This window comes from Manacus vitellinus, unplaced genomic scaffold (assembly GCF_001715985.3).
Source record: "Manacus vitellinus isolate BGI_N305 unplaced genomic scaffold, ASM171598v3 scaffold_23_pilon, whole genome shotgun sequence".
Taxonomy (NCBI): domain Eukaryota; kingdom Metazoa; phylum Chordata; class Aves; order Passeriformes; family Pipridae; genus Manacus; species Manacus vitellinus.
The window spans coordinates 6,107,368-6,124,144 of NW_021939718.1; the positions used below are offsets into that span (position 1 = coordinate 6,107,368).

The window sequence follows — 16,777 nt, forward strand, 5'->3', positions numbered from 1 at the left end:
GGATGACATATACATATTTTTCTAATGTCATAGCTACTGGATATCATCATTTTTCCCTGTATAAAATCTGGAGGGAAATAGGTATATTTAACTTCTAGAACTCAAGTAGTAGTAAAGGAGCTTGATTTTCATACTTACTGAGTGCTTGGATTTTACAGTAAATGAGCAATGCATGATATTTTGTGTAAGAAAGCCATTTGTCGTATATGTGATGTTCTGTGAGCAAAATGTCTCTTTTACTTTTATGTAGTACACTTAAAATTTTATTCTACATATGATTTTTCAGTTTGTTTAATTCTTCATTTCATTCTTCTGAATGTCTGCTGAGGAATTCTGTCTTTAGGAATGAGTAACTGCTTTTATCAGATGTCTCCTCTATTAGCTAAGCAGGTGACCACATTTTCTTTTAAATTGCCAAACCTCATTTTATGGTCATTCTATTATGCTTAGCTTCCATTTCTTGGTATTTAACCTCGAAAACCCACTTTGTTCTGATCAGCTGCCTCTGATCATCAGTGTTTATTGACCCTCACTGTAAAGCACAGAAGGTGCTGGGAGATATTTTTGTAACTGGCACAAGAGTTTTTATTTCAGTCTATTGTGGTAAGCCGTGTGTTTGCAGATTGGAATTTGAAGCCCAACATATTCACAGAGACCTCTGATATATACAGCCTAACATTTTGTCAGGTGCTATGTACATAATGTAGTGTGCATCTCTCTGTATGTGAGGTTCCTCATGTAGGTGGTAGATAAATACATTTAACAGATACCCATATTTTTAATCCCATCTTCAGAAATATTAACAACATAAATTATACATTTTGCTGGGGATACTTACTCTGTCAGATAATGTCATTTTTCCATCTCAGTGGAATGGGAGAGTGTTTTCGCTTCATTTTGCCTTTTCCTTTTGTCTTATTGTCCTCAGATAAAAGATAATTGGTTGGCATCACACAGTGAAATGTTTCACCAAGGCATACATAGAAAAAAACAATAGAAAAATTATGTTAAGCTGCATTCAGTAGAGCATTCAGTACACAGAAGAGAAGTGCTTATGTTGAGATTTGATCTGGAATTGCAGTTAGTGAATAGGCTGCACATAACTACAGTAGAATAACCAAACTACAGTGCAACTTGACATGTTTTTATTTGAATCTTGAATTTAGTGTGATACACATTTCTTTCTGCATCCTGCTACACATTAGAGTTATTAGCATTACTTCCAGAACTGTCCCTGGAGATCTGATTTCTGAGTTATCTGGTATTTTGTTATTTCTGCTGAGAGGTCGTCAGATAGAACATAGTGGATTATAGTTCCTTCATGAACCAAAACCAGTTTTGTGATATCTCCACAGTTATTGGTCATACAGAACTGTACAATGCTGAGAACGTCTCAGTGGCTCTGTCTTATGTTTTAAGTGTCAATAATAAAACTTAGAGAACAAAGGGATGAAACAGATGGAAGTGAAATGTCAGAAATAAATTATATTCACCCAAGCTGAGTATGAAATTGCTGAACTGTCAATTGTAAGGTGTGACCTGTTCTACCTTCTCTTCAACAATTGGGAAGATTAAGGTATTACCCCTTTGGCTTTAAAGAAAACTGATTACAACCTAAGAAAGAGAAGAAATCATTTACTTGAATGACAGTGAGATCTTGATACTTAAAATTGTAATCTTGCAAATTATTTCCCTTCTGTCAAAAGTCATCGGGTTTTCAACCAGTTGTCAGACAATCAAAATTTTTTGCTTAAAATGACCTCGTCATGCAAGTTATGGAAGATGGCAAATGTGATACTGCTTTTTAAGAAAAAAAAAATTTAGAAAAAACTGCTGGTCTATAGACTTGCAAACTTGAGTTTGTAATGGGCATATCAGAAACCACAGTAAAAAACAGACCACTAGTGGGTAAAGATCTAACTTTTCTTTCTTATGGAGAAGTGCAGCTCTCAAATATGAGTTCTTTGGAGGAATCATTGAGTAGGAGGTAAGCAGTATTGGCACTGATGACTCTGCTTGTTTTTCTAAAATGAGTTTAGTAGTGTCCCTCATCAAAGACTCTTGGAGAACTTAAGTTGATTTAGGAAGGTTCTTTGATGATTATCCTAATTAAAAGTAGAAAATGAAGTGCAGAATAAATAGTCATGATTTGGTTTTTTTAGTTTTTGTTGGGGTTTCTTTGTTTGTTGTTTGTTTTACCTTATTAAACTAGTAATATCATAGTGACATTTCTGCTACTACCTGTATTTCTTTCCAACATATTCATAAGTTGTGTGGGGAAAAAGTGAGATAGAGAAGTCTGACTGATGATTTTCATGGTGGTAAAAATAAACACAAGAGTGTGAAGCGCTGGGGAAGAATCTTGTGGTATCGAGTGACTGAATACATGGCAAATAAAATTCTGTGTTCCAAAGCATAGTGGAGTCATGACTTTTAGAAAACAGCCTTAACTTTATGTATGCCATGAGGGGATGTGAATTAACATGGCTACAAGATAGAAAGAGGTCTTAGGGATACTCTAAACATCTGAAAAATATAGAGTTTTTTTTAATGTGTTGCCAGGTTAGTGCTTAGTTTGGATCCAAAAGGTTGCTCAGATACTGGGAATTTCTGAGCATAAATAAGGAAACAAAAAAGCTATGACTGTGTCACAGTGGACACATGCTGCATCCAGAAGATGAGTATCAAGTCCTGTTCTGATGAACCTCTCCTCAGGAAAGATCTAGTGTAATTCATATAGATTCAAAAAAAAATTAAGTGATCTGAAAATCTTCCTTAAGTGGCATGCGTGAGTAAAAATGGGACTTTTCAGGTGTAGAGAGATTAAAAACAGAGAGGAACAGGATGGGAAAAAGGTTGTTGAGCTCTAAAAGATAATAAATATGTTGAGGAAAATTAACAGGGAATTACTGGTTTTCCTGAATACCAGATCTAAGAGACATCAAACAAAGTGAGATAGCCAGTGGAAAACAAACAAAACAAGGCTTGTTCCATATCATGTTTTTGCTGTGGGAGGTAGGACCGCTGGAGACATGGTTTCAGGAAGTCTGCAAGTCAAGGCCAGAGGGAAGCTGGTAAGAGGACATACAAAAGAAATGAAGAGTTAGGTTTTGTTTGTGTATCCTCTCTAGGTTTCTACTGTTGGAAGGGGAGATGTTGGTTTGGAAAGATGTTTGGTCTGTCTCAGTGTCAAGGATAGCATTTGCTCTTGATTCTGTTCTTGTTTCTATTCTTGGTTCTTGCCTAGTGTGCAAGTCTGATGAGAAGCAGCTGAGGGAGCTTGGAGTGTTTAGCCTGGAGAAAAGGAAGCTCAGGGGAGATCTTATCTCTGTACAGCTACCTGGAAGGAGGTTGTGATGATTTTGGGGTAGGTCCCTTCTCCCAAATAATAAGCCACAGGATAAGAGGAAATAGGCTCATGTTGCACCAGCAGAGGTTTATTTTGGATGTTAGGGAAAATTTCTTCACCAAAGGAGTTGTCATGCGCAGTAACACGCTGCTCAGGGCAGTGATGGAGTCACCATCCCTGGAGGTATTTGAAGATATACAGATGTGGCACTTGTGTTAGTGGTGGACCTGGCAGTGCTGGGTTAACGGCTGACCTTAAAGATTTTCCCCAACCTAAATGATTCAGAGATTCTATGGTCATGCTGTGGTGTCATTACTGTGCTGCTATGAGGTTATGTGGATACATTACCACTTTTACTGCATCCTTCTGGCGTTTATTTCATCATTCTGTGCATGCCTGGCTTACAGCTTTTTGGAGAGGACTCCTGTTTACCTGGATACAAGCTATAGTGAAAAAAAAATTCTCTTTTTGCTTCCTACTGGCAGCAGTTGAACATAAATTTTCCCTCCTTAATTAGACAGTGTGTCACCAAGTGATGAGAAACTTCCAGCGTGCTCTTCCTTTGCTCATTGCCATGCAAGTAGTGCAGCTGAGAAAGTGGTGAAGTGTGTTGAATCTGCCCTTCTCCTGGCATTGTTTCCAGGCAGCTTCCAGCCAACTTCATTTTGTCTGACTGATTTTTTTTTAGCATTCTGGCTGATGCATCCAAAGTTAAGAGGTTGAGGGTTTTTTTAACACTTTTGTACTCCTAGCTCTTAGGAGTTGTTTTTGTGGTACATTGGGCTCTGCTGACTTAACAGAGCTTGGTTTTTTGTCTAAACTTCCAGTATTTTTAAAGCATATACTGATACATAAACTGTCTGATACACAGTAGATGCTTTGTCTTGATTTCTCTGATACTTCACTGAATTTTGTTGGTCCCAGCTTTTGGGTAACATTAAACAGGAACACAAATTACTGACAACAATAAAGGGAAATGTAGAAATATCTAGAAGAGCAGCTCAAGATGCTCAAATGAGGAGTTTGTGTAATACGTTTCCTGCTTTTGAGAAGGAAACTATGTGAGGAAACCAATTAATCAAAAGCATAAATTAAAAAAAATTCTTTGCAGTTTCTTGTTTGTATATGTTGCAATTAATTTGACCACCAGATCTGTTCTTTGCTTGTAGCCCTAACAAACTTTGTGTTTGAGATAAACTACCAAAAAAACATAATTTACACAATCGAATTTATCTTGACTCTTTTTCGGTTTTAGATTAAAAAAAAAAGCACACCAAAGAGAGACTTAAAATACATTTTATTTGAGTTTGCACATTAAAACCTCAAGGAAATGCCAGGTTTAAGGTAGATAATGCTGTCCTGATTTTACCTGCTGGTCTGTACATCCTATAATGCATTTTTACCTAATCTAAAAAAAAAAATCCTTCCAAAGTCAGCATGATCAATGCTCTTAGTATGGATGAAAATATATGCTTGTGTAACAGTGTTATTTTTTAGTTTACTTCTGCAAAGGAAGTTTTTTAACAGATGTTTTCAGGTATATAGGGATGTGTATTATGTCAAGTATTACTCTTGAAAGTTACTTCTTGGCAGAAATTGAGTCTGCAGAAAAAATGGAAATTTTTTCCCCAGAAAATACTTTTTTTTTTTTCCTCCCACAGTCTTAAAACTAAACTAGAACTCTGTCCTCCTCTGTCAGTTGGATTTCTTAGCCAAACTATGCCTCTTTGAATGACTCTGGTCTCATTATGAGTGGGTCACATCCATTCTGCAAATTGCATGACTGCAGTCCCGAGTCAGAAACACTGTCTGGAGATGGCCAAGCTGGCAGGAAAGAATTCAGTGAGAACTGTAAGATACACACCTCACATGGCACTAGCCAGAAGCTGCTCAAAATCCAGTTATATTCAGTACAACCTACCAAAATATTTTGATTCAGTAATAATTTATATTTTGCTTTCAGTGTAACTGAATTATGTTTCGTATTCTGAAATATTATTCTGAATTTTTATTCTCAAATGTAATAATACAGATGTTAAAAAATTGCTATGTCAGCTGTGTTTGTTGTGCATAGTAATGAATTAGCTAGCTGTAGAAATTTAACATTTTAGCTGTTTAAGAAGGGATTACATAAAAAACATAAGAGTAGCACAGTATCTGACTCTTTGAAAGTCAGGTCCCCTTCCAAAGGTGTTGACCATATAGGCATTTGCACAGTAGATGTGTACATACACCCCTGCTCTCAGGTGGAGCCTCTTTTAGCTTTGTATTTATCCCGTTCTTCACAACAACTGTGATAAAAATGGACAGAATGTGGTAATACCTTGTTTTGCTCTTTGAGTAGCCATGCTGGCTTTCTAATTTTTTCATGTTTGCGTTATTTAACCCCCTTATGAACAGACTTGCTGTACATGATAATTGCGAGTGAAATGAGCTGCATGTAGTCTCACACACAAGGGATGTTCATCTGGAAAATTAACTCTTGAGGCAGAGCTGCTGTCTTCTTGCTGCTAATATTAACAATGACTATTTTGAGGCTAAACTAATGAAAATGTAATTTTTCATTTTTTTTTTTCAGCAAACACATTGTTTGGCGAACAACTAGGGAGAAAAGGCATTGATTCAGCAGTAGCAATCCTTGCCTGTATAAATATTTGTGGAATACGTGCTAAATTCTCAGCTTCTGTACCTTATGCTGTGCGAATTCATCCAGTGCTTTCCTTCTAGTACGTGCTTGGTTTCCATTTATTTCAACACATCCTTTCCCAACATGTATGCACTTGAACTTTTGAAGTCTTGCAAGGGAAAATAGTAATCATGGTTAGCATAGGAAACATTATATAGGTTTTTTATTTATTTTTTATCTCCCTAATGCAAGCCTGCATCTTTCTTCTCTGATTATTTCATTTGCTTGCAGTTGGATTTTGCACATGCTGAATGTTTTTTCTGCTACCCCATGTAGTCCAGTCTTTCAGGAGGCAAGAGGTAATGTCATTAAAGGCACATAAAGGAATCTATCATATCAGGATAGTGACTCAGAGAGGAAGCATATTGATAATATGGGAAATTCTGGGAATCTAGGAAATAATTCTCTTCAGTACGCAGTCAGACATCTTCATAAGTTCACGTGAACCAAAAATATGGTTATGAAAGTCATTTTGCATCCTATAAAACAGACATCTAAAATATCCATGAATTTATTTAAGCTACAAAGAAGCAGCAGTGGCATTATGTTGTGGGATTTTTGTGTCTTTTATGATTTTACAATAAATAATATTTTTAGCCTGATCTTTGCAACTCTAAAGATTCTACCAGAATCCAAATTGGTTGGAAAATTCAAGATTTTTAATTTTTTTTTTTAAATTTATTTTAGAATTTAGGTGAAATTGAACTGGTGGTATATATAGTTAATGCCATTACTTCAGATGGCCCTTTTTGTGCAATAAAATCAGATAACTTAAGCTGACCTGACAGTGTGCTTGCACGAAAGACTTAGTACTGTCTTCTGTGTGTACAGCAAGTGACAGCTCCTGAGCATGGTGGCACCGAGTGAATATTTTTCTTTCAGAAAATGACATTGTTTTAAATTAAAATGAACAACATCATTTCACATAACAAATGCTCTCCTCTTTCTACAAGGCTGAAAGTTGAGTTTGGTGCAGTGTTTCACCTCAGTCAGCAGTGCTGTCATCATTGCTTTTATTGTTTGGGTCTGGTTACAAGGTTGAGCAACCAGAGCCCCAATTAGAGAGGTTCCCACCAAGCTTGATTAATTATAGCTGTGTAATTCACGAAAATGTAGAGGAGTAAAGGGCTTCTTCCAAACACTCCCTTGTTTCCTATGAATGTTGTACCACTGATAGAATTAAGGCACTGTTAAGTTCATATAGTGATGAAGGGTCATGTGAGACCTTGAACTTAAGTTCAAGGCATAGAAAAATACTATTCTAGAGTCTCTCCCCTGCACTGTTCTCACATCTAATGATTTTGTGGAATTTGAGTGATGGATATGCTTTTAGTATGTGCTAGCTTTTTTCTGCCCTTTTAAACAAATAATAATGGAAACAATCTGGCGTTCAATCCCATTGAGGGTCAAAAAACACTTTCAGGTTAGGAATTCTATATTAAGTTTCCAGTATATCAGGTTAAAAATATTAGTACCAATGCTGTCAGAAATATTCTCGTTTTAAATTGTGGCTGATTTGGTTAAAAATAATAGTTCCTAGTCTGTATGCATATATCTGTCCTGCTGAGTGCTAAGATAGTTGTTAAGTTACTGTCTGAAATTGTAAACCAAACATAACTGATTTGTCTGAATTGTCATCAGAATGTCTTTTTTCAGATACCATAATTTGAAATGTTCCTAAATATTAATATTTTTACTTAAAGTTCTCAAAAATTGAAGAGACCTTAAAGCTTAACTCCTTAGGATTTTAAATCTGCCCTTGTTACTGTTGTTCCTCTGTGATTCCTTTCTTTATAAACAGCCCTTAAGTCATTTTATTTACAGCTCTTACCACTTCGCAGGGTGCGTATACTGTTGGTCAAAGTGCTTTTCTTCTCAGTAGTTGTACAGTTGCATGCTGGTGGATCTGATCTTTTTTATTTAATTATCCGTAAAGTAATTTTAAGGTCAGGACTATATCCACAAAGTCCAAAAAAAAAAAACAAAACCACCGACTAGAGAAACAAAAAATTGTCGTTTTTTCAGTACTTCACAGTCCAGAGACTGTGAAGACAGAAACCCTTTTAAATGATGATGAGTCATAGGGCCTGCTCCATTTCCAAAAGCATTCTTTTGTAGTTCTGCCACAGGACAAGATAAACTAGGTTATATTATAGTGACCATTAAAATAATTTGACTTGCGGTCTTTAAAAGGAGGAAAACTTGCAGCCTTTCCTTATAGATACATTTGTGTATTCTTTCAGTAGGTCGCTGCTAAGTTAGTAAAGGATTTGCTTAGAATAATGCTGTAAACCACTACAGATATATTTATTGAAAGTTGCATAACTAAACAGAATATTAATTTACCTTCAGTAAAATTGATTCAGCTTTGTTTGTGGAGACTGTTTTACTCTTTAGCAGAAATTATATCAAATATAATACAGAATTGTTGTGGGAAAGTACTGTTTCAAATCACTGTATGCATGTAAACTGTTAGTGCTGAATCCTGGATTATAAATAGTGAATAAATATTTTCATTAGTACAGTAATAGATAACTTGCCATGTTTCCTACAGCTAGGTTATTGCAGAAAAATTCTCCATTCTTTATTCAAGTGAAAATGTGAATTTACCAACGTGTCATTTTAGCACGCTGCCTCATTTTTCACCAGTAGCTGGCCCAGTGGCTGCCACTCTCTCTCTAACCTTTGTCTGCTTTATTTAACTGCCTATTTATATAATTGTCAGATTAGATTTCAAAGTATGTCATGATGGAGTGTGAAGGTGATGTCATAGCCTCATAATGGCACTATAGCAGAGAAATGTAGAAAAATACAAGAAAGAGCACATTGTCTACTAACATGAAAAAAAATACATGTGCTGTTTGGCAAAAAAAATGAGATAATTTAACAAAAAAAAAAAAAGAAAAAGTTAAAGCCTAAATTAGTGAATTGAAACAGAAAAAACTGAGAAAAGTGATCCAGTATGCTAATGTTGAACTGTTACCAGCATTTAGAGAGAGCAATCCCTTGCTGCCTGGACACCTCAGTTATGTAATTTGGTAGTGCAGGAAAAGTTGATAGCAATTTCACTTAGCTTTTCATATTGGCTCTTGAAGCAGGAAGACTTATTATGTGTGAAAGTATCCTGAACATACTGAAATAGCAGATATGCCACAGAGGGGTGAGAAAGAGGCTTCTAAGAAGGGAACGGAAGGAGAGCTGGGTTGTTTGAGCTGGGTTTTTACCCTGTACAAGGGTGTTGTTTTCAGAGAAAAGCGATTCATTAGTTATTTATAAATTTATCTGAGTTGACAGATCTTTCACAAGGCTGCAAAACTCTCAAGACCTACTCCATGTATCCACATTGCCCTTTGAGACTTTTAAACTAAGACTGCTGTCTGCAGATTTCATCTGCCCTTACGTCAGATAATGTAGTAGTCCTTTGAAAAACACATTAGTTGTACGTCTGACTTTGCTGACAAGGCAGATGTTATGTATAGAGATGGCTGGGCCATATGGCTAATGAGGATGCCCTTGAGCACAAGCACAGGGAAGATGTGTTTCCAAGAGCAGAGATTTTATCACCCCAGGCTTGATCCTAAAGGCGAAGCTGGCATTAACAGGTAGTGCAGTAAGAGCAGATCTGTAGGTAATTGTATTAAGGATCCAGCATGCATATACTGTATGTATTTTAGAGGATTTTGGTTTTGAACTGTCTTCAGCCTAGTCCCATGGAGTGAGTGCCCATTTGCATTCTTGAGTGGAACTGCTGGCTTGGTTTGATCTGAAAGGAATTCAGTTCATGCTCAGAGATACCCTACAGTGCGAACCAAACTACAGCTGGTGGGGCAAATGGGAGTCTGGGGGACACACTGTACCAAACTAAAACATGAATGTGGACACACACCTTGCCTTCATCAGTTGGGCAACACATAAATTGGGAAATTTGACCTCAATTCCACTGCAGGATTATTTCCACAAAACAGTGTAAGCGTAATTTGCATGTCTATACTCTGGAATTCTTCATAAAGTTCCTGCATCTAATTCCATGATGGGAGCTGCAGTGACTGAGCTGCTGCCATTTTCTCTGAGTCTAGTGCTTGGAGACTGTTTCCCCAGAACCTTGGCAGTTCTATACTCAAAATTCTTCTAGGTTTTTTTTATTTTTTTTATTTTATTTACTTTTTTTGTTACAAGGAACAACACTTGGAATATAGAAAGCTCAGTCCTGTGCTGCTTAAAGAATATCTTGACTTTTTGTAGATGTCATGTTGTTTCCCTTTAGTTCAGGACATTGGTCGTTAGAGACTGACCGGAGATGACAGTCTCTTTCGGCAGCATCCTGAACGACCAGTCAGCCTTTTTCAAGGAGAGCACTGCTTGCTCCACTCAGAGAGGGGCCTAGAAAAGGTGGCCTAAACAAAGCTCATCTCCACCTTCACCCGGTTGGTTAACCGCAGGCCAACGGGCATCTTCTTCTAATGCAGTCGCACAAAGATAAGAGACAAAGGCATACACCTGCCGCAGAAGCAGCTCTGCAGCTTTTAACATCCTGCTTCACAGACACTGCTGAGCTTTTTGGGCTGGAAGTCAGCTTAAAGAAGACAGAAGTTCTCTATCAACCTGCACCTCAGGAAGTCTTCCATCATCCCCATATCACCATTGGCCAATCAGAGCTCAAATCAGTCCAGCAGTTTAATTACCTAGGTAGCCTCATCTCCTCGGATGGTAAGATTGACGGAGAGATTGACTACAGGTTAGCAAAGGCATGTAGTGCCTTCAGAAAACTCCATAAAAGAGTTTGGCGAAATAAACGCTTGAAGAAAAGTACAAAGATCAGTGTTTACAGAGCCATTGTGCTGTCTACTCTTTTATATGGTTCTGAATCATGGGTCATCTACAGCCACCACCTGCGTCTCCTAGAACACTTCCATCAACACTGCCTTCATACAATCCTAAACATCCACTGGTCAGATTATGTGACCAATACATCTGTTCTAGAACAAGCAGCAGTCACAAGCATTGAGGCCATGTTGCTGAGAACACAGCTGTGTTGGGCAGGGCACGTCTCCAGGATGAAGGACCACCGCCTCCCTAAGATCTTGCTTTATGGTGAACTTGCCACCGGCTGCCGCAAGAGAGGAGCCCCGAGGAGAAGATACAAGGTTGAGATGAAACAACATCTCAGCCTTGGCCATATTGATCAACATAACTGCTCTACTCTGGCCTCCAATCAGGAGGCCTGGAGACACACCATCTGTAACGCTGCTGCTTCTTTTGAGAAAGCACGCAGGATCACCCTTGAGGAGAAAAGACAACACAGAAAGAATCATGTCTTGCAGAGTATGCCACCTAAGGAGTCTTTCTGCTGTGCCTTTTGCAACTGGACTTGTCTATCTTGTTTTGGCCTTTTTAGCCACCAGCATGCCAGTAACAAGTGTGGGTAGAGCCCTCCCCAAATCTTTGTTCGCGAAGTCTAGCCATGATGGTGATGTTGTTTCCCTTGAAAAGAGCTAAACGTATTTAAAAGGTACTTTCTGTACAAGTCGCAAGAACCACTAATACTGGCAGTATGGTATGCTTAAAAGAGCAAAACAGTGATGTGGGCATCTTTTTAAATTGTCTAGAATTCATTATAACGGTTTTCAGATGTATAATCCTGTGAGCACAGTCTATGTATGAAAACTACATAATACCTTTCATTACCCAGAATTGTCTTCATCTACTGACTATTGCTGCTTCTAGAGATATTTTCTGTGTCACAGTAGGAGAAATGATACTTTAAATTCCAGTAAGGGCTTTTTGCCTTGTAGCCAGTGTTTTTAATTTGTTTTTTTGCTATTGATGCATATGCCATTATGATATTGAAAAGGCTTTCACTAACTTTAATCATCTACCTGAATTTAGGCCACTGAGCATTGGGTACCTGGGGCTCACAGGCTCTTCTTAGTGTAGTAGTCATTGTTTACTATGAATCTTTTTGTGCACTAGAACTATGTTCCTTCAGCTGTATAATTCTGTCACATGTAGTTTCAATAGCATGGGACAGTATTCTTGAGTTTGAAGTTTCAGCTTCATGAAGGAGTCCTAAATCTCTTCCTTGTAGGCTTGGTGATGGTGGTAATAGTAGTAGTAACAATATGAAGGAAACCTAAATCTTTTGTTCACAGGCATGACAGTGGTAGCATTTGTAGCAAAAACAAGATGAATCTTTTTGTTGACTTAAAGTGGTGCTAAGGCCTCAAGGAAAGTAAATCCTGGGAATTCTGTTCATGACACTTTTCTGTTAGTTACATACCCAAACTTTATTTTTACAAGACTGACTAATTTCTCTGCTTAATGTTTCTCCATCTGTAAATTTGAGATAACGGGTATTCATTTTGAGGGGAGCATGTTTTAAGTAAGCCAATAGGTTGAACTACCAGATAGGCTGAGTTATGCAGGATATAGTTTACATTATGAGAGTGCTTGGGGAAATTCTGTATAATGTATTTGATGACAATGAAAGTTGTGACACTTGATCACTGCTCACAGTTTACATCAATGTCTCAGAAGCTGTTGCATGAATGTGCACCTGAGAGCAGGATAAGACATATTTACCTTGTGGTTTATTATTTTAAGGTTTTCTCAATCAAGCTTATTTCTTACAGGAGGTACTGAAACAGCTACAAGGAAGTATTGAAGATGAGGCAATGGCGTCTTCTGGACAAGTAGACTTACTGGAACGACTTAAAGGTAAATCCAAAATTATGTTTTAACTAGGTTCATTTGTTTCTCCACTGTTTTTTCTTTGGGATAAAGTTTTCTAACTGAGCTGCATCTTCTTCCTGGCGCTGGCTTTGATGGTTAGGCATAGTCTCAGTGTCTGCTATTTTTGCTAAACATTTTCAGACACATTCTCAAAAAAAAAAAAATCTATTCCTATGCTTCTTTTGTGCTTTTATGCTTTTGCTACTGTTACTCTTATGAATTGCTTTTGCTAAAACTTGCATTTCATTCAGTTCTTCAGAAAAAATATGTATAAGTTAATGATGGAGCAATTCCACCAATTTTCTAAACCTGTTAGCATGTCCTGTCCTGCCCTCTCCATGTCATGTTACTGGAATTGTTTCTGTCGTGCTTCAAATTGATGCCCCCTTTTCTACAGCATGTGCATCATTCCATTGTATGGGATGTGCAAAACAAGCCCAGACCACTATCTCCCTGTATACATCCATTATCCCTGCCACTGACCCAGGAATTCCATAGGGGATATCTACATTTAAGAGCCATGTGATGAACAGAGTAGTCATCTGTTACATGGCTGAAGCATCTGCAGGATCTCTGAAAAAGAAATTATTAGGAAGTAGGCCACCAGATATCTCACATGATGTTTATGCAAAACGCTCCCCATTTCTGAAGTCCTCTGAGAAAGAGGCAGGCAGGCTTCTGTGGGGATACTGTTCTGATTGCTAGGATTGCAGTTTGGTTATCTGCTCAGATTACTGTTTGCTAAGTCTAACATTAACATTGGTTGTGTTCACAATATCACCTTCAGTGGATTTCCATGCAAAATATTTTCATTAAAAAAACCCCACAGATTTATTCAGGAAGTAAGAAATTTAAGATACAAATGATCTTTTAAATTTCTGCTGCTGAACTTCTGCTCTGGAAATGTTTGCTCTTTGTTATCCAGAACTGAACTTGGAAGGTACCAGCTTCCCTGGAGTGAAGCTAAGGCCAAAGGTGTCCGTGCGTTCCTATGGGAGCCGGGAAGGGTCTGTGTCGAGCCGTTCAGGAGAGTGCAGTCCAGTTCCCATGGGGTCATTTCCAAGAAGAGGCTTTATGAATGGAAGCAGAGAAAGCACTGGTTATTTAGAAGAGCTAGAAAAAGAGAGGTAAATTTGTTTGCTTATTCATCCAGTATGGATTGACTTCTCATTTTAACATGACAGTTTACTGACACAGCTGGTATATAGCTGTCCTGAGTGTGGTTTTGGTTACTGGTGTATTTACCTTAAAAGGTAGGAAACTAGGAATCTACTTTATGTTTAGATGCGCACACACAAAAATATTTTTAAAAGTCTGGAAACACTGTTCAGTTTCTACTGCTGCTTCATATATGCATTTCATTGTTACTCTTTGTTGACTAAAGGTTACTTTATTTTGACAGCAGGTTGTCAGTATCTGGAATATTTTTAGGTAGAGAGGGGTGGAACATTCCAAACACTTCCGTATCTCCTCACCACTGTTGATAAATGCTGAAACTATAACAATGTGATGATGCAGTCTCTTTCTCTCTTTTGCAAATGGTTATTAAGTACCAAAACTAGTTTATCAGTTATTTACTGTTAGAAGACATTTACCTAGTGATTCTGCTCTCTCAGCAAATCTGTCAGCTAAGCAAAAAACTTAGTCTTATCTTCAAGATGTTGTTCCCATCAGATATTGTGCATTGAGAAAATTCTGGTATTCCTTTTCTTGGAAGGAAGGTGTATCCAATTAATAGTTGTATCCATTTCAGGTCATAGTACAGAATTGTAGCACTTTATTAGTCACTTACAAAGGAAATGCAAAGTAAGAGACATGCAGCTGTTTCCACTGAAGACATCTTTATATCTTAAAATGAACTTGACTCAAATACCAGATGTTTTCAGAAGCCCATCTGCAAGACAGGGTTTCCTAAAGATCTGGTCACTGCCAGCTTCTTAATGGATGTGGTATCAAACTGAGGGCTGCAAAACCAAATATAAACTGTATCACAGTATGTTTTTGCCTGGTTGTTGTTAACAAGCAAAAAAATCACTTTGGAGTCAGAATAGAATTGTTTTGTGGGTAATGAGTGGTTTGTGGACAGCCGTCTAGAAACTCCTCCTCTTAACAGCATTTCCTGGTGTTCAGAAAAATTTTTGCAGCCAAACCTGAAAGGAGTACGCTTTCCTTCCAAGGTACTGTGTCCAGGTCCTTTTGTTTTGGTCCTGTCAGTAGAATGAAGGTAACTTCCCATGGGTTTGTACTGAGCCTGTTCTGGCAGCCACTCTATTTTTTCCCTTCTTCTAGTCAGGATCACTAATGATACTTGTTCCGTTGCATAAAATCTAGATTCCTGAGGAGCTCTGTGAGAATACTTGGGAATTTGGGAATCTTCCCACTTGCTCATCCCAGTCTTCAAGAATCTAATGTGTCTGTCATCTTCCATCTTAACAAACTGTGCATTTGGTTGTGTTTTTCCAGTGCTGTTTTTTTTACTGCATGGGATACTAAAATCTGTAAATGTAATGGGGACTTTCAGTTATGTTTCAAGTGAACTCTTGGTCACTTGGCACAAGGAGTATTTATAGCAGCTGGAGTTCTTTAAGGTGATTAGCACATCTGATTTATGATCTATGATCCTTTCCCAGTCTGGGGATTCTGAGGTGATACTTCTTCGGACAATTTTCTTGACAATAAAGACAGCTTAGGCAGTGAACAGATCCCAGTTCCAAATAACACTGGCAAAAGGAATATGGATATTTTAATTTCAGAGTAGCTTAGGCACTGTTACTGTCATAGCTGATGGGGTAGATATTTGGGCTGTGGAGTTCTGTAGAGGCGTGGTCAGATTATTATTAGTGAAATGGTGGATAATCCAAATTGCTCTATTCTTTATGCTATTCCAGGGATGTGTAGGAGTGTGTAGGGCATTGATGTGAACCCTGGATAGCCAGATGAATCAGAACATGGGGCGGGGGATATAGGATTGTGCATCTGAAATCACTACAATTTCTGAAAGAAAATGAATCACTTTTTTTCCTGTGCTTTGTGTTTAAACTTGTTTGGCATACTTACTGATTTTATGTGTTTCTAAACATATATATAAACATACATTATTTGCTAATAGAATTTTTTCTGGCAATTAAACAGACTTTCAAGGAACTCATGGAACTTGACAAGCCTAAAATAATTTAGAATAAAGTAACACTTTCTGGAAACCTGCAGCAGAGGAACATTTCCACTCAGTATCTTAACACGTTGGCACAATATGTGCTGCTAATGGGCAACAGTGTTTGTGTGAGGACTAAATGAGATATTTTATTATTTAGAGCAGCTTAGTGGGCACATGATGGCCAGTCAGAGTCAACCCACCACACACAACTAAAAGAGAACTTCTGAAGGGAAGAAAATTTGTCAGTTGATTCACTTGTCAGAATAAAGATTAAATTATTGGCCTGTTTCTGATTTGCTTAGCTCTCCTCTAATTTCACAGTAAAATAAGAATAAAAGAGAAAAAAACCCTCCTGGTTTATACCATTCCATTTTTATTTCTTCAGTGTTGATTTTGAGTATTTTTTATCTCATGACTTCTTTCTTTCTTCCCTTATTCTTATCTCCCTTTGGTTGACTGTACAGCTTACCTAAGTCTTTACAGCATCAGCACTGTCTCATTTTCAAGATTGTATTTTATCTCCTACCAGTTGAAGGGAAAGTATTAATTATAGCTGCAATTTACATAATGGAAATAGAGTAGCGTACAGTTTGTTTCCCTTCTCCATTTTGACTGGCAATAATATTGACATAACTATGCAGAAAAGATTTCCAGAAGGAGAAACCTGTTTTTTTGCATTCATATGGCTTCATCTATTGTTGGGAGCTTCAAAAATACCATATCCGAGAAGTCTTTCAAAATACCTATCCTTCAGAAAAACAGTTCAAATTGAAAACTTTTTGTTAACTCAGAAAAGTAATGTAAAGTTCCAAAAGTTTCTCTGATTGCTTTGCTGCACTCTCACTGAACTTGACAGTGT

At 37.6% G+C, this 16,777-nt stretch overlaps 1 protein-coding gene across 3 annotated transcripts in view; it reads left to right on the forward strand.

Annotated features, from left to right (window-relative positions):
• The window catches only part of APC (APC regulator of WNT signaling pathway), a 74,775-nt gene that overhangs the window by 16,003 nt on the left and 41,995 nt on the right, over nt 1-16,777 (forward strand). For all 3 annotated transcript variants that reach the window (XM_018072831.2, XM_018072832.1, XM_008921434.3), the window contains exons 3-4: nt 12,665-12,749; nt 13,690-13,891. In XM_018072831.2, coding sequence (XP_017928320.1) covers nt 12,665-12,749; nt 13,690-13,891 — 287 coding nt within the window. The remainder of the gene's footprint in view (nt 1-12,664; nt 12,750-13,689; nt 13,892-16,777) is intronic.